The 18,761-nt window shown below is 38.0% G+C and overlaps 2 protein-coding genes and 1 long non-coding RNA gene across 3 annotated transcripts in view; 1 reads left to right on the top strand and 2 right to left on the bottom strand.

The window, feature by feature from the left end:
* The window catches only part of LOC122968199, a 200,947-nt gene that overhangs the window by 1,527 nt on the left and 180,659 nt on the right, over nucleotides 1-18,761 (bottom strand). The window lies entirely within an intron of this gene.
* The window catches only part of LOC122968126, a 200,984-nt gene that overhangs the window by 107,729 nt on the left and 74,494 nt on the right, over nucleotides 1-18,761 (top strand). The window lies entirely within an intron of this gene.
* Nucleotides 15,928-18,056, bottom strand: LOC122968184 (helicase POLQ-like). The gene is made up of 3 exons (XM_044333194.1): nucleotides 17,746-18,056; nucleotides 17,584-17,656; nucleotides 15,928-16,029 (listed from the first exon to the last, which is right to left on the bottom strand). Exons 1-3 carry the CDS (start codon nucleotides 17,905-17,907, stop codon nucleotides 16,001-16,003), a joined length of 264 nt encoding a protein of 87 aa, XP_044189129.1. The 5' UTR covers nucleotides 17,908-18,056; the 3' UTR covers nucleotides 15,928-16,000.

The following is an 18,761-nucleotide window of genomic DNA, read 5'->3' as shown; positions in this document are numbered from 1 at the left end:
AAGCGGATCACTACCTGCTGGTCAACATGCCGACTGTAATCAGCTGATGTCACACTAATCAAACTCATTCACATCTCATTGATGAAAGAAAGAAATTCTAATAAAATGAAATTATTATTTTTTTCTATGTAATTTAGTTTTTGGGAGAGATCTTTGTATCAGCTTTTATCTTCTTATCTCTCCTGCACAGATGTTTATTTACTTTAAATGAATGAATAGTTGAGTTTATGCAGGTAAAAGTGTGTTTTTTACCTACATGTGAATGTCTCTGTGTACATATCAAATGTTTAAATATTGTATAAAAACATTGTATTTTGTTATGCACAAATAAATAAAGTAAAAAACAAATCGGATCTACTCAACATGCAAGAGGAGAAAAAAAAAGCAGAAATAGACATATCATTTATCTGTCAAATATTCAGACTGCTGGGGCTTCACATCAATAATTAAATAATGATATTGTGGTGTAGCCTGACCGGAGTGGCTGGTCACTTGGTAGGAGGCAGACACAGGAAACCTTATCCAGGTATAACAAGGTGGTTTATTTACAAGAAAAAGTGGCACCATGCTACACATGTAACAAAAACAACAAAAAAAATATGTACAAAACAAAAAAACAACTAAATAGTTCACTTGGCCTAACTGATCAAAACTCAACTCATATCAACTGAACTTATATTAACTTATCATCATGTGCACACAGCTACACACTGATGTACTAACCCCCCGACAGCCAAAAAGCAACTGCTTAAATAGACCCTTCCATCAGCAGTCCATCAGAGTCAATCTAGGCTGTACCATTGCTGCAGGTGCATCCCATGTCTCTGCTAAAACAGGTCAGAGATAAAGTTATTCCATCTTACCAACCTCCATGGTGAAACACTTTACCATAGCTTACCATATAACACATTTGCAACCATACATAAACTGATCAAAGTCACAGTAAATACCTCACTTAACCTAATTAACTACCACCCCCGCCACATTATCCAACCCAGTGACATCACCAATGATGTCACCCAGTGTATAAATACAGGCCATTGTTGGGTGCCTCCTCCTTTTGTCTGTGGAGCACATGGTGGGTATGGTAAGTAGCACAGAAAGAATAGGATTGAATTATGAAATGCAGACTTAACCCAATAAACAATAACTAAACTTAACAATACTTGTCGGTGTTTTACTTTAACCAAAAATGTTGCTGGTATGTGAACTGTAACCAAACATAATGCAAACCACAAACAAACCCGGGATAGTATGTGTCTGCAAGTTACAGATTGATCATGAACATGTGGCTAAACAAACAATTACCAAGCATGGTTAAATTTGTAAGCTATGTGGCATTGATGGTGAAAGTAGGGACAAATGGTGTATTCTCACCCACTTTGTCACAGATATAATCTTCATATTGTGTCTGTTGTAATTTTTGGTTATTGAATGTTTTCTGTCTCTTTGGCTGAAAAGTTGTCATCAACACATCTGAATTCTTAGATCAGACAACTGAAATCCAAAATGAAGATAAAACGTCATGTTGTTGTTCAAACTCCTGAACCAATCAGCTCTTTGATCAGGTGACAGCCAGGCTTCTCCCATCATGCCCTGATCCTTGCAGTCAGTGGAGAACTGCAGCCGACTTGATCTCGTCAGGTTGTTGTTGCCCACGTCTGCATGATGTCAGAGCGAGTTGGGATCAAGTCAAACACAAATCCAACTGGCAAGAGTTTTACTGTCTAAAGCTGAGGGAATAATCAGATCTGTCTATATGTTTTATCATTGGAATACCTCCCGAAATATACAATAGAATAGATAAGATTTTATTTTATTTAATTTGGAGGAACAAGTGTCATTATTTAAGAAAAAATATCTTATGCAACATAAAAATAAATGGTGGTCTGGACGTACTAAGTTTTAAAATGTTAAATAATACTTTCAAAGTGAAATGATTAACTAATTTGATTACAGAAGAAAACATCTGGAATACCCTCCCCATATAAATATTTAGTTTAATGGATGGACTTATATTTTCTGCTTAAATGTGATTAAAGAATTGATAAGTTTCCTGTTAAGTTATCAAATTTCCATGAACAAGCTCTGCTGGCCTGGAAACTGATTTACAAACATAATTTTTTACCAACTAATTACTATATTTGGAATAACAAGAATATTCAATATAAAAATAAGTCACTATATTGTGAAAAATGGATTTACAATGGTATTTATTGATTAAACAACTTGTTAATACTGATGGGAAGTTACTAAAAATAATGAATTTCTCTGAGTTCAGGTCACCAGTTATGCAGTGGTTTTTGATGCTCTGCTGAGGGCTGTGCTGCAGCTTCTCAGAGGTTCAATAATCAAGGTTTCAATGATTAATCCATTCAATAGAGGTATATTCCTTGGAGAAGTTGACATCAACAATAAATGCTTGAATAAATACATCAGGAATTACATATAAGCTGTAACTCTGCCCCCAGGAAGATTCTTTTGGGCTTTGCTTTATGTAGAAATTAATTGGCAGATAATTTGGTTAGTTGGGGACAAATTTTTTCTTAATAATAAAGTTAAAGAGGTTTCCTTTTGCATTGAATATCCAGCAAAAAGGACATTAGAGAGATTAAGATTTAATATTGAATATGGACTAGTAGAAGAAACAATGTGTCATTTGTTTTATCACTGTATGTTTACCAGAATATTTTGAGTGGATGTTCAGCATTACATATACATATTCAGAATAAAGACATTTTTATATGTTTTGAAGGCAATGAGAAGGTTAAAGATATTATATTTTTTTGTACAGTCAATTTTATCACAAGAGGAGATGAGAGGACTCCAAATCAAATTTGGGACATTTTTGTCAAGAACGCATCAATATGGTTCCACGATAAGAGTCCTGAAGAATAAGAAGGCAATTAAAACTAATTGTGTTTTTGATAAATTTCTTATTGACCGATGATACATTATTTTGAATTTGTATTACTTTTTCAAAATATTTTTTATAACTTTGTATATGTACACCTGGTATGGACATTTGTTTGTGTACATCCTGTTATTGTACACGTGTTCTCTAAAATAAAGAAATAATTTTAAAAAGAATCTAACTAGTACGAATTGCGTGGTGATTGTGCAGCGGCTCATATCCATTGACTGAACGAGCCTATTATATCAACGTCCGAGCAAGACAGAAATCCCAACATCATTTCCATTTTCGGTTTACTGGTCAACTAGCTAACACACAGCTAACCGTTTCAATACCTCGACTGTTTCCTTTCTGTTATTAGTTTAGTTACAATAAACTCCTGACAATTTACCTAAATAGATGCCATAATTACCAAACAGCAAACTTAATGGAACTGGCAGAGTTTTCTACCAATTTTTACCGTACCGTATAACAGACGCTTCTTAGCATGCTAATTTGGCTTTTAACAAACTTGAAATACTCAGATAAATACAGACTTTGTGGTAAGTCATGTACATTACTTAATGACACTAATACAACGCTGTAAAAACTATTTATTTTGTTACGTTATGTAATGGTAGCGAGATGTGTCTCTGAGAGCTCTAGTGGATGCCCTATGCCCCTCAACGGGGTAAAGAGGATTAAGTCAGTCAGTCAGCTAGATGTGTCACACCTTGCTGGAGCCTCTCTGTGCACCCTAGACTCAAGAAGTGATGGCATATGACTCGGGGTCACTCATCAGGATGGGGAGATGGTCAGCTCATCCCTCTGCCGACTCTTCTACCAGACCAGTCCAGGTTTTCAAACATAAACATCAGATTAAACATCAAGTACAACCATCTGTACATCCATCTCAACATGGATGGAAACGGTCCTGGATACATGGATCTTCTGGAGTTCCTTACTACCCAGATGGCGGCCTTTTCTCCCCGCTGAGGTCGAAAGGAGGTTCCAGGTGCACCGGGCCGGTGCTGAGGGGCTTAAGAGGAGCTTCTACCATCTGGCCACCGGGATCCTGGATGACATTGCTACATAGGACGTTTATCGTACCACAGAGCATGCCTGTCAAAACCTGCTTCAAGTTCAAAGCAGTGTTTCATCAGCAAAAACACCTGGGCTGTGTTTTATGGGCTGCTCTTTGGACTACTGTTGGTACTCATTGCTGTATTGCCTGCACGTGTCTGTCTGGCCAGAGCAATCAACACTGATGAAAAACAACTGGGACACCAAGTGATTGAGCTTGGGTCAAATGCTGGCTCATGGCCAGCTGACACTCCTAAAGTGAGTTTTCATCATAACTTACTGGGATATTTTACGTCCTACGGCACGGGCGAGCCCAGGTATCAGAGCGAATCACTGATCCAGTGGACCGGTCATCTGCCACCCCATTTCGGAGAATAGCAGCTCTCCTCTTCATGCTGATCCTGCTCTCCAGAGATGTTCAGCTAAATCCTGGACCAGTGACACCTGGAACGCTGCAGAACTTTGATGCTGATTTGTGCCCGAGTGTGTCTGGGACTCCTCTGGTGCCAGTGATGAATGAGCAGCAACTTTCTGAGCCGGGCTTCTCCCTTAACAGACTAAACTTTGTTAACACCAGGCATGATGTCTCCATGAATAACTTTTTGCTACCGGGCTGTGGAAACCTTGATAGGTCTAGTGTCTCTCTCGCAAAACCTGCTGCTGACACCACTGTGTGTCGAAACCCTGCAGTGAAGAGGCAGAGGTAATTCAAAACCTTCCAAACTGTCAATCATGCAAAAGTCTTATGGGACCCGAAGCTGAAACCGAGGGGGCTATATAGTGGACATTTTAACATCAGAAGAATTACTGCAAAGAGCAATCAGCTAACTCATCTTATGTCTGACTCAAATCTGGATTTTCTCTGTCTGACTGAAACATGGTTGAAACAAACAACTCCTGCAAGTGTGTTCACGGTGCCGGATACCAATGTTTAAGAAGAGACAGACCTGATGGAAGAAGAAGGAGGGGTGCTTTTTTATGTGAGAGACAACATCGAATGTGAACGTGTGGTTTATAATGCGGGTAACATGTTAGAATATGTTGAGATAAAAATAATGTTATCCCAACAAATGTCTTTTGACATCATAGGTGTCTATAGGCCCCTGTCTGCAGATGACACTTTCTATGATCAACTCACAGAAGTCTTGAAAGAGTGCAATCTCAACAAAGAATTATTAGTTATGGGTGATTTTAATGTGAACTGAGAGGATAAAACTAAGAGGAAAGAACTAAAAATGATCACAGAGAAATTCCAACTAGAACAACTAGTAAAAGGTCCAACTAGGATTACAAAATGCTCCAGTACACAAATTGATCTGACATTTACTAACAAACTGGAAAGAATAACTAAAAGTTATAATTTAATCACTGGCTTATCAGATCATAACCTAACCCTATGTGCAAGAAAACTGACTAAAAGTAGATTTAAGACCACAGCAACTAAGACAATGATCCTTCAATGCATACCCAGAGCTAAGCAAGAAGAATTTACCAATGAAATGAACAGCTTGAACTGGGATGATGTTCTGTCCTCTGATGATCTGGACTATGGCTGTGATACTTTTACTCACACAATCAACTCTGTGAGGGAAAGATTTAATGTGAGGATACAGATAAAATGTAAAAATAAAAACAATTTACCGTGGTTTAAAGAAAATTTATGGAAACTAATGAAATCTAGAGATGCACTATCAGCTCCTTAAAAAGCTCCAAAAGTAGAGATGCTTTACAATTTGACACAATGTTTGTTAAATCACACAGAGATATTTAAACTCCCCCTATTGCTCATTTAATTAAATTGTCTTTTAAACACAGCTCCTTTCCTGATGACTGGAAATGTGCCGTTGTCACACCTATTTTTAAATCTGGAGACCGCCTTGAAGCCAGTAACTACAGACCAATAAGTATACTGCCAGTACTCTCAAAGGTTGCTGAGAAAGTTGTCATTAAACAACTGACAACATTTCTTAATACAAGCAATTTTGGTCTATATCGTATGCAATTTGGCTTTAGAGCAAATCATTCCACTGAAACTGCTACCTTGCACTTAATAGAGCAAATTAAATCAAGACTTGACAAAGGAGGAGTAGTTGCTGCTGTATTTTTAGATCTGCGTAAAGCATTCGACACAGTCAATCATGATGTTGTAATATCGAAACTCTCTAAATTTAACTTCTCATCTAGAGTACTGGCATGGATGTCTTCATATTTATCTAATAGGAGACAATGTGTTAAAGTTGGTGACACACTGTCCAGTAACATGAAGTGCACAATGGGTGTTCCACAAGGGTCAGTGTTAGGTCCCCTATTATTTAGCCTATATAATAATGATCTCCCTCAACAGTGTCATGATGCAGAACTACAAATGTATGCAGATGACACTGTTGTGTACACACATTCAAAAACAGCTGAGTTAGCTGCTGCTAAGCTAACAGTTGCATTGGAAAGGATCACACATTGGCTTGATCAATCATGTCTGAGTCTAAATGTAAACAAGACAAAGGGTATGTTTTTCTCTAAGACCATGGTACAACCTCCTAATGCTGATATTCTCATCAAAGGTGAAAATATTGACATAGTTACTGATTTTAAATATCTTGGTGTGACACTGGATTCAAATTTGAACTTTAAGAAACATGTTTAAAACACGGTTAAAACCATAAAGTACAACTTAGCAAATTTTAGACATATTAGAAACTGTCTGTCTTTGGGCGCAGCCAAGATATTTATGCAGCTGTGATTCTTTCCCAGATGTCTTATTGATCACATGTTGGGGGCAGGCTGGAGAAACAGCCATAAAACCTCTTGAGTCCTTTTACAAACAAACTCTAAAAACTCTGGACAAAAAGCCAATGCATTTCCATCACTGTAGGGTTCTGGAGAAATACAATTTACTGAGCTTTGACAATTTTAGATTATTCTCAAATTTGTGCCTAGTTAATAAAATGTTAAATGGTCTGTCCTCCTCCACTATGTGACTTTGTGTTCACTCGCTCAGTAAGTTCTATTAGATCCTCCAGAATATCCTCTATAAATGATTGGACCATTTCATCACACTGCATTTGGACAGTCAGCTTTCTCTGTGAAAACCACAACTCAGTGGAACGTCCTACCTGATGATATGAAGAGCTGCAGTTCAATCAATACATTCAAGGCCAAATTAAAAAATCTACTAAGGACCAATCAGCTGTGTGACCACTGAGTCTAAACTCCATCTATGGTCTTGATTTAACTTTGACAAGTTCTAATTGATATTGTGGGTGTATGTGATGTGCTCTGTGTAGTTTTGTATTTTGTATGGTGCGTTCTGTGTGTGTTTTTTTGTTGTTGTTGTTGTTTTTTTGCTTTGTACTGTTTGTTGTTGTGCTGTTGTATGTTTTTTGTTGGGGACTACAGTTACAAACTAGCTTCAAGCTAACTCTGGTGCAGTGCATCTTCAATTTTTCAAACTGCACACTGTTCCAGTCAGTAAATCAATCAATCACAGTCACTGAGAAGTCGTCAGGCCTGCAGTTATAACTTATTATCAGTCATTAATAAAAGGTTAATTTTTTCACACATATGAATTCATAGTAAATTATCGTTTGTGCACATTATAATAAGTTGTTTTGACTTTTCAGTCAGTCTTTTCAGAGGCAGCAGTAAAAGATTCCTCCTTAAGAGAAATGTTCAGACTTCCCATTGAGCTGTCAGTGTCTCATGTCTTCAAGGAGAATATATTCTTATGAATGATGTGTTTTGTCTGTTTAAAGGGTCCAAGACCCAGCTAGAGTCATTTATTACATACCTCAACATTAGAGAGAATAATCTCTTGTATACAGATCTGTTAAACAAACCTACTGCTATAAATACTTTACTAATGGCAGACTCTGATCATGCTTTAACGTTAATAATAGTCTCCTTTTAGTCAGTTTTGCAGATTAAAATGAATTTGCCAGAAAACTGGTGATTTTGTCAGGAACATGTATGAAATGAAAAACAAAGAGGATAGAAGAAATCTGACCTACATGATGCTGCCACTAAAATAAAAGACAGATCAAGGTCTGATCTCTTAAAAAATAAACCTACAGTGAAATCAGATGAATGAATAATGTTTACAGCAGAGTATTCTATGAGAGCAGAACAGATAAAGGGAATAATAACAAAACACTGGCATATACTTGAATCTGATTTTCAACTCAATAGTGCATTCAAAGAACAACGTCTCATGGTTTATAAAATAGCTAAAAACCTTAGAAACCTCCTGGTTCATTCATATTTACCTCCTCTTCAATCAGTACCAGCCTGAGTTACTTTAACACTTACTGTATGGTTGTTGTAGTCAGTGTAACTATATTTACTGATGTAACAGTTTTAAACATCCTCACACAGGTAAAGAGATCCCTATAACTGAGTTATTTCATGTCACACTAAGTTGATCATTTAGCTCAGCCATTCTCAACCAATGGGCCGCGGCCCACAGATGGGCCTCAGAGAGCCATCTAGTGGGCTGCAGAGGTAGTACAGTTTACAAAGCTAATTATTTTTATATCTAAATGTGCTCAATAATTCACATAAATATAAAAGATCAAATTCAAATGCATAATTTTAATGACCAGTCACATTTTTAATATCATTACACCATCATCATCACAACACATCTTAGGTATACTGGCTGCAAGTCAGTAACCCTCTCTGTCAAAACGGGCAATTAAATTTCTGTTGCCTTTCACCACCACCTATTTATGTGAGTCAGGGGTTTCCATTGTGACTGTCACAAAATCAAAGGCAAGGGACAAAGTGAAAGCAACTTGGATGCTACTCTGCAGGTCAGCCTCTCACTCATCCCACCACAACTTGATCTCATTATTTCTAAGAAGCCCGTTTCTCACTGGGGGTGAGCAGAGTATTTATTTTGGTCATTACAGCTGGCAGTGGCATAACACATATTTACAGCCCAGTTTTTTTGTCATGTTTTTTTTTTCATTTATTTGGGAAGGTTGTCCTCAGAAATGTTTTAACAATCAGAAGTGGGCCTTAAGGTACAAAAGGTTGAGAACCCCTGATTTATCTCATCACTTTCCCTTGTGGAAAGTTATATGTTGGAAAGATGAGTAGAGCACTGAAACCTCATATTGCTGAACATTGAAGCACTATTAGATGTAAAGACATGAATGATCCAGTAGCAGCACATTCTGTTGAATTTAATCATCCTTTTTCCTCTCTAAGATATATTGGTATTGAGAAAGTATCACTCCCTCACAGGTAACTAGTTTTACTTTCCTGGTCACCTCATGGATTAAATATAGATTATGACCTGAAGTGTTTTCTGTAATGTTCCTCTATTTATTGCATATTTAGGTTAAGTTGTGTATGATGTTCATCTTTTGAGCTGATGTTTAACGTCCTCTGTATGTCTATTAGAAATCTACTCAAATCTCATGTATTTTTTAAACATTTTAAATATACTTAACCAAAAAACTTGCAATGTAATATTTAAATCTCTACATGTGGTATGAGACATAATGGTTCTTGTCCCTTTATTTGAAGTGATTTGATTGGCTGTAGTTCCTGACGCTGTTTGTTTAAAAGTTTCGATTCGCTGAGGGCCTTTTGATTGATTTTCTCACCCTGATGATGGAACATGATTATCTAATCACTATCAGATGTGTTACTAGGTGTGGCCTACATAACATACCAGTGCCTGCATAATGCTATGATTGTTGATCTTGAAGAAGGGCTGAAGACCTAAAATGTCATCTGAGTACAAGAGAAATGCATATGGAGCCAGAGCTTTTTTATTACTCTCAAAGATCTCCTTCATACCAAACCAAGATTAATACATATAAATATTAATAATTCAGAAATTATACTAAGTAGCACATGTTGTTTCATGGATTGAGATCTAAAACCTAAAGTCTAATGGTGACATTGGAAAAAATTATTTTTGTTCTAAAATGTCACTGAACACGTCTTCTTGTCCTCAGTGGAAACTGCACTCTTCACAGGAAAGGGGGTTTCAGGTTTTCAAATTTGAGAACTTCGGAAGTAATTAGTAAAAACTATTTCTAAAGATTAAATAATTTATTTAACATTTTCCTCCCAAGATGGTCTTGCAGCAGTTTTGAACAGTGCTGAAAACGTTCAGTTACAGGAACAGTTTGATTCTGGATAAGACAGAAAACAATAGAACTGCAGGTCAGACTCGTCAGACTGGTTTATAGTTTCAACATTACATCAAGGGGCAGACACTGCGGACTGCGTGAGGAGAAAACATGCTCAGTGTTTGTTAATGTTTTTATCTTTCCAAGACAGACCTCACTGAAACACAAATATCCTGAAGGTGTGACGGACACTAAATAACTTCGGTAAGTCTGATCTATTATGGATAAGGAGTCGATGAAGGGAGGCTAGAATTGGTGTAATTTAGTCAGATTTTCTTGTTTTAGTTCAGATTCTAGCTGAAGTATTTTAAACCATTTGAATCTTCAGACATTTGAATCTGAAGAGTTTTAGTACTAGTGAGTGGCAGGCCTGAAACCAAAACTTTATCTTTAATGAAATCAAGTGTTGGGGCACATTTTTGATTTAATAACTTAATAATTATGTTCACTTTTACTATCACAGTCAAGTTAGTGCTGGTAAAATAATTTGTTGTTAGGTCTACAGGATTTAATTACTAAACTTTAAGGCTGCACCTGTTACTAACAAGCCACACATATGATAAATACCTCTTTGCCAACAAAAAGTAAAGAGTGCATAAATATGAGAAATGAAAACCTGTGACTGTGACTTTACCCACAGACTAACATTTGAGAAGTGGAGGGTCAGAAACATTTAATAATTTTTCCACAAAATCCTATTTTATCAGATCATTTTTTAATAACCCTTGAATTCCCATCACTGGATTACACACCATTAGACAAAAATGTCCTCACTAGATGTCTATCTGATAGTGTTGTAGATAAATTTAAGGAAGCAATTCCATCAGTACTGAATTCACTGCCATGTCTTAATACTACAGAGGACTCTTATGTTAACTTTAGTCCCTCCCAAATTGATAATCTTGTTGATAGTGCTGCAGGCTCATTATGAAAAACACTCGACTCCATTGCCCCCTTAAAAAGGAAGATAATAAATATAAGAAGTTAGCTCCATGGTTTAACTCCCAAACCCGCAAATTAAAGCAAACATGGCGAAAATTGGAAAGGATTTGGCGTTCCACCAAAGTGGAAGAATCTCGCTTAGTCTGGCAAGATAGTCTTAAAACATATAGGAAGGCCCTCTGTAATGCCAGAGCCGCCTATTACTCAGCATTAATAGAAGAGAATAAAAACAGCCCTAGGTTCCTTTTCAGCACTTTGGCTGACAAAGAGTCATAACTCAATTGATCCATGTATTCCTATAGCTGTCAGTAGTAATGACTTTATGAGCTTCTTTAATGATAAAATTCTAACTATTAGAGACAAAATTAACCACCTCCTGCCCTCAACAGGCACCTTAGAAACAGCTGTAAATCCTGACATATATTTGGACTGTTTTTCTCCAGTTGACCTTTCTGAACTAACTTCAATGATTTGTTCAGCTAAACCATCAACCTGTCTCTTAGACCCCATCCCAACTAGGTTGCTTAAGGAAGCCTTACCCTTAGTTAGCACTTCTTTACTAGATATGATCGATCTGTCTTTAGTAACAGGCTATGTACCACAGTCCTTTAAAGTAGCTGTAATTAAAGCTCTTCTTAAGAAGCCTACTCTTGATTCAGGTGTTTTAGCCAATTAAAGACCTATATCTAACCTTCCATTTCTCTCTAAGATCTTTGAGAAAGCAGTCTCTAATCAGTTATGTGACTTTCTACATAACAATAGTTTATTTGAGGATTTTCAGTCAGGATTTAGAGGCATCATAGCACAGAGACAGCACTGGTGAAAGACACAAATGACCTCCTAACTGCATCGGACAAAGGATTTGTCTCTATACTTGTCCTGTTAGATCTTAGTGCGGCATTCGACACAATCGACCATCAAATCCTTTTGCAGAGACTGGAACATTTAATTGGCATTAAAGGAACTGCATTAAGCTGGTTTAAGTCCTATTTATCAGACCGATTTCAGTTTGTACATGTGAATGATGAATCCTCCGTGAAGGCAAAAGTTAGACACGGAGTTCCACAAGGTTCTGTACTTGGACCAATTCTATTCACCTTGTATATGCTTCATTTAGGTAATATTATTAGGAAACACTCCATAAATTTTCATTGTTACGCAGATGACACCCAATTATATTTATCAGTGAAGCCAGATGAACCCAATCAGTTAAACAAACTCCAAGCATGCCTTAACGACATAAAGACCTGGATGACCTGTAACTCAGATAAAACTGAAGTTATTGTGCTTGGCCCTAAACACCTTAGAAACACAATATCAAATGATATAGCTACTTTGGATGGCATTACCCTGGCCTCCAGCACCACCGTAAGGAATCTGGGAGTTATCTTTGATCAGGATATGTCCTTTAACTCCCACATAAATCAAATCTCAAGGACTGCCTTTTTTCACTTACGTAATATCGCAAAAATCAGGCACATCCTGTCCCTAAAAGATGCAGAAAAACTAGTTCACGCATGTGTTACTTCTAGGCTGGATTATTGCAATTCCTTATTATCAGGCTACTCTAACAAGTCTCTAAAGACTCTCCAGCTGGTCCAGAATGCAGCTGCACGTGTTCTGACTAAAACTAGAAAAAGAGACCACATTTCTCCCATTTTAGCTTCACTACATTGGCTTCCTGTAAAATCTAGAATAGAATTTAAAATCCTTCTCCTAACTTAATGGTCAGACACCATCATATCTTAAAGAGCTCATAGTACCGTATTATCCCACTAGAACACTGCGCTCCCAGAATGCAGCTTACTGGTGGTTCCTACAGTCTTTAAAAGTAGAATGGGAGGCAGAGCCTTCAGCTATCAGGCTCCTCTCCTGTGGAACCATCATCCAGATTCGGTCCGGGGTGCAGACACCCTCCCTATGTTTAAGAGTAGGCTTAAAACTTTCCTTTTTGATAAAGCTTATAGTTAGGGCCGGCCAGGCTCACCTTGGATCAGCCCTTAGTTATGCTGCTATAGGCCTAGACTGCTGGGAGACTTCCCATGATGCACTGAGCTCCTCTCTCCTCTCCATCTGTATGCATTCATGTAACATCAATGCATGTCAATAACTTTGCTTCTTCCCCAGAGTTTTTTTGTGCTTTCTCATCTCACAGGAACCCCGGGTTCTGGGCTGAGCCTTCGCGGTCCTTCACAGTCCTGATGGCTTCCTTCCCTGGCTATTGATGCTTATACTTATTGTTATTGTTATGATTGTTGTTCTTCTGTCCCTCCTCCCCTTTCCCTCTCTCTTTCTCTCTCTCAACCCAACCGGTCAAAGCAGATGGCCGCCCACCAAGAGCCGGGTTCTGCTTGAGGTTTCTACCTGTTAAAGGGGAGTTTTTCCTTACTGCTGTCGCCAAGTGCTGCTCATGGGGGAGCTGTTGGGTCTCTGTAAATTAAAGAGTGCAGTCTTGACCTGCTCTATGTGAAAAGTGCCTTGAGATGACTTTTGTTGTGATATGGCACTATATAAATAAAAACTGATTGATTGATTGATTGATTGATTGATTATCTTGCAATTCAATGGACTTAAGAGAAGACAAGTGAAACAACTTTATTCATATAGCACTGTTAAAACACAGAGGCAATTCAAAGTCCTATATAATAACGATAGCAATATCTTTATTTATATAGCATTTATCTAAACAAAGTTACAAAGTCCTTCACATATAATCACATAAAAACACACAATAATAATAACTAATAATAATAAAATAAAGGTGCTAAACAAACAACAGAATAAAAACCAGCCCAACAATACTTAAAAATAGTAGACCCATAAAACAGAATAAAACTAGAATCAATTAAAATCAGGGAAGGCATTGTGATAAAAGTACATTTGAGCTCAGATTTAAAAGAAGCCACTGACTCAGCCTCCTTATTTACTCAGGCAGGATGTTTTTCAAAGCTCTGGTCCCGCTCAGTCCTCAGCCGAGAGTCTGGAACAGATAGAAGACCAGTGGACCTCAAAGTGCGAGCAGGGTCGTACAGGGATAGAAGGTCTGAGATATAATGAAAAGTCAGACCATTTAGTGCCTTGTAAGTAATTAAAAGACCTTGAAATCAATTATATTGATCGTATATTGATCTGATATCTTTAATATAAGTTTTAAGTTAGATGAAAAAGTGGATCAAATTGAAGATATAGACATATATAGACATAGACAGAGCACACTAAGAGCCTGAATATAGTGTCCCTTTTTATGTATTAAATTGAGCCTTGATTGTGAATGGAGATTCCATTCTGGATCGTGACTCTAAAGAGACTCAAAGATAGTTTAGCCGTCAGAAGCCTCTGTTTGACACAAAGTTCATGCCCATAGATTAGCTCCCCATTGGTTTACATTGTAAGATATGGCCAAAGTAATGGGATTTATGAGGAAATTTCACAAATAGAGCCCCTCTTTATTTATTGAGTTGAGCCTTGATTGTGAATGGAGATTCCATTCTGGATGTAATCGTGACTCTAAAGAGACTCAAAGATTCACACTTCTTGTAGTTATCCTGGAAGTTAAACATTTCCTCTCATTCTAACAGGGGTCTGGGGGACAATGGCTGTTAAAGAGGAGCTTTTGATGACACTGAAAGAGTTGGGAGATGATGAATTCAGGAACTTTAAGTGGTTCCTACAGCAGCCGGACATCCTGGAAGGCTCCTCAACCATCCCAAAGAGTTATCTGGAGAAAGCAGACAGGCCGAAAACTGTTGATAAGATAGTACAGACCTACAACCATCAGTCTGTGGAAGTGCTGAAGAAAACCTTAAAGAATATCAACAGGAATGATCTAGTGGAGAAACTGTCAGCTCACGGTAAGCTGCAGGACAGAAACATGAAACTGGGACATGATGTGATCACACAAGTCTTGAAAAACATTTATTATAATAAAGCAGTATATACTAAAAATGTATATGTTTTTAGAAAATGGAGCTGCCTGAGCTGCTGAGAGGTTAAGCTGCCTCTAATCTAACTTAGTGTTCAGTTTAAATAATATCTCACAGTATAGAAGTGCTGCAGAGCTGCACATGCTGTCTGGCCCCCACTGAGGTTTTATACTGGACTGTGCTGGTTTGGTATCTGCACCACAGAGGGAGGAGAGGTGCAGTTGAGGGTGTGGTGATCTCAATCCACTAGCAAACTGCAATCCTGGTGTCAATGAGTGTGTCTAATGCTGTCCAACACTAACCTGCTCAAAGCAGGTCAAAAACTCATCACTCTTATGTTCTGTTACTGTTCTGTCTGGTATATTTTAACACATTTTGGTGAAGGCTCATATGTATAAACCTCTCTGAAATCACACAAACTTCTTTTTTCATGTTTTGCTTGTCTATAAACTTGTGTTCTGGATACATTCCGGTGAGTCTGAATACAGATTAATGAATGATTCTTACCAGCATCTCTCATCCACAACAGCTGCATCCTGTACTGACGGCCTTTACTTTACCCTGGTGATTGTCTGTAAAGCCCATTGACTGTTGTAAACTAACAGTCACTAACTGCTAGTAAACTCATAGTTGAAACTTTTTATGTCCCAGACAAAAATAAGTTTCCTCTGATGAAAACTCTTTGCAGGATTCCCAAAAAGTAAGCACATCATGGTGGGGATGAAGTAGTGAATATGATTGACAATTGTCACAACCTTCAACACACCTACCTATAATGTATTCCTTCTGATCCCACCCCGTATGCAAGTGCAGCACCAGTGCACCTGGCCATGAAAATACCAAAGGTTTGTTGGGCATAATGGTTGTGCATCAGGCCAGTGATCCGAAAGAAGAAAGAAGGATGCAAAGATTCTGGATGATATCTACACAGAGCTGTACATCACAGCCGAGGGAGACGCTCACATCACCAGGCAGCTCAGCCAGATCCAAATGGCATCAGGACAAACCGCAGAACCTCAAATCAGCAACATCTTCTCACACCCTTCTGGAATAAAAAAGAATATAAGAACAGTGTTGACCAATGGGATTGCAGGAATTGGTAAAACACTTCTTGTGCACAAATTTGTGTTTGACTGGGCTGAAAAAAGAACCAATCAAGATGTGCATCTTATATTCCCATTTACATTTAGCAGGCTGAATTCACAAAGGGACAAAGTGCAGAGTTTTGCACAACTTATTCACACATGTATCCATGAAACCAGGTGCATAAAACAGGAGGTTCTTGACAACATCTTCACATCATGCACATTTCCAGCTCTATATTTATATTCTGGGGCTCTACTGGAATATCTTTGCATGATTTATGGTTAAACCCTCCTTATTTATCTTCTACTGGTCCTTTATGCAGCTCCTCAGTTCAGCCTCTGTCTGAAACAGGACGTTTTAGCGCCTGTCTCTTTAAAGGACCAGTCTGTAGGATTCAGTGGCATTTGGCGGTGAGGTTGCAGATTGCAACCAACTGAGTACCCCTCCCCCTTCCCTTCCAAGTGTTTAGGAGCAACGAAATGTGAAAGGCCTCTAGAGTCAGTCCCCTCTTCTCATTTCTCAGTTTGTACATCCTCGATTCCTTTCCTCGCCTCCTCTCCTCATGTCTTAGTCCCTCCCACCTGAGATGCAAGCGGAGGAGGCGAGGAAAAGACACAAGGAGAGAGGAATCGAGGCAACAGACATTTAACAAAATGAGACATCCTTGCTCATGTCATGTAAATTCATGTAAATTAAACATAACGTGCTGCAGAGCTGCATCATCTGTCCATTGTTTTGTTACAGCCTGCTGCTGTATTTTATGATCTCTGACAGATAAGCAGAACAGTGTTCATGACAATTTATATATTTACTTTTAATTCAAATTATAACGTGATAATATATATGATATAACAAGAATGCATGGATGTCATACACTGTTATATTTTTTTTAACGCGCACACACACACACACACACACACACACACATATATATATATATATATATATATGTACACACACACATATACATATACATATATATATATATATATATATCCTCCTATATATTTTATTATGTGAAGCACTACAAATGGTTTGGTTTGTATATTCCAGCTGTGTGTTACGCCTCTTTTGTACGTCACGGGTGTCGAAAAACATTCGCAAAGGATACACCTGTGTATCCTCGCTCATAGCTCCTCTAGTAAGCCCCCTCTCTCCTCAAGATGCATTTTATGAATTGAGACATCCTTAAACATGGTGCGCTGAAATCAATTTCTGTGTCACGGCAGGAGGGCGGAGGAGAGAGGAGACGAGGAGGCACAAAATAGAGAAATGAGAAGAGCCCAGTGTTTGGCATCTGGTATCTGGGCAGCTGAAACCTCGGCTTTGTCTTACAGGCAGCATTTCTACATACATTCACCTTAAGTTATAGAACTTTGACCACGTTTAAGATCCAACACACGACCATGATCTAAATGATTGAAAACCACTAAATGTAGAAAATATCCCCTTTAAGTCAAATCAAAATGAACTGCATTCAAAGTGAAAAGGAATCATAATAAGAGACACTTACTGCTCATATACAGAACTTTAGCCAGAGTCATTTCAATAACAGCCCCTCTGCTGCCATCGCCCAGCATGTGAAGCTGTGTATGGAAGAACAAACATGTCATTAAACCTCCCTCTGCTTTATTTTTAACCATCAGAAACACCTTTTATCCAAACTGAAGTGTACCTCATCGACCACCAGCAGCCCGAGGTTATCCAGCCTGTCGGTGTCGATCAGAGAGTTGACCAGGCTGTGAGCTTTTTCTATTGTAGCGATGTACAGAGACCTCTGGTTTCGTCTCTTCACTGGAGGAAACTTGCCCTTGCTGCCAGCGTACTTCTCCACCATGAAGTCCAGCTCCAGACCAAAGCTCGCTAACCCACGTACCTGAACAACAACAACAAAACAAATAAACAAAAAAACAAAACATACACAAAATAAGTTGTAGTTTCTTCTGGTTTCAAGTCAAATGCTGTGAAGTTAAGTAAAGGTGTTCCACAGGGCTCTATTCTTGGTCCTCTTCTATTCACTGTTTAAAGAAAAATACACAAAAATCTTGTTTCTCTTCTGCTGGTTGTTCATTCAACCACTCTGTCTGCACAGTTTGTACATAATTTATCTATAACTTTAGTTTTGCCACTTGTTCAAACTGAGCTGGAAAACTGGTTTTAAATACTGATTTTTTTAATTACACTTGCACATATTGAATATTTGTTGGTTTCTTTAATCGATGTGTTTGTTTTATTTTGCTTTTTTGTGCATGTCCAAGTTTTATGTGGGACTGAATGTTTATTTTTGTTTGTTTTTTAGGTGAATATGTGGAAATGTGTACGCTAATTTATGACAGAATAAAACCATAAAAACAATGTATATTGTGTTGTGAATTTCTGTTTATGCTTCTACTGTATGTGTCTTCTGTATCTTGATCTCAGTGAGACAACCTGTTTAAATAAAGGAATAAATATATAAATAAATATACACAGAAAAATCAAGTTTCAATACTAATATTACAGATATTTGCTCAGGACCTTCTCTTGCACCAGTGATATGTACGGTAGGATGAACAGACAGTCCTTCTTCCTGCACAGCAGCTCTCTGAGAATGAGGATCTCTGCGACAAGAGTTTTCCCTCCGCTGGTGGGAAGCGAGTAGATCAGATTCTTCCTCTGATGAACACAGTCCAGGTTCAGACACGTCTCCTG

This window comes from Thunnus albacares, chromosome 18 (genome assembly GCF_914725855.1).
Source record: "Thunnus albacares chromosome 18, fThuAlb1.1, whole genome shotgun sequence".
Classification (NCBI taxonomy): domain Eukaryota; kingdom Metazoa; phylum Chordata; class Actinopteri; order Scombriformes; family Scombridae; genus Thunnus; species Thunnus albacares.
This window is presented reverse-complemented; position numbering and strand designations above follow the sequence as displayed.

What these genes read in the sequence shown, in the direction of transcription:
- LOC122968184 (XM_044333194.1), bottom strand. Translation starts at nt 17,907, where the DNA reads ATGGTGGAGAAGTACGCTGGCAGCAAGGGCAAGTTTCCTCCAGTGAAG. An exon ending in GGCTGCTGGTGGTCGATGAG is followed by an intron (nt 17,657 to 17,745) that starts GTACACTTCAGT and finishes TTCCATACACAG; the next exon opens with CTTCACATGCTGGGCGATGG. An exon ending in TAAAGTTCTGTATATGAGCA is followed by an intron (nt 16,030 to 17,583) that starts GTAAGTGTCTCT and finishes TTTTTATTCCAG; the next exon opens with AAGGGTGTGAGAAGATGTTG.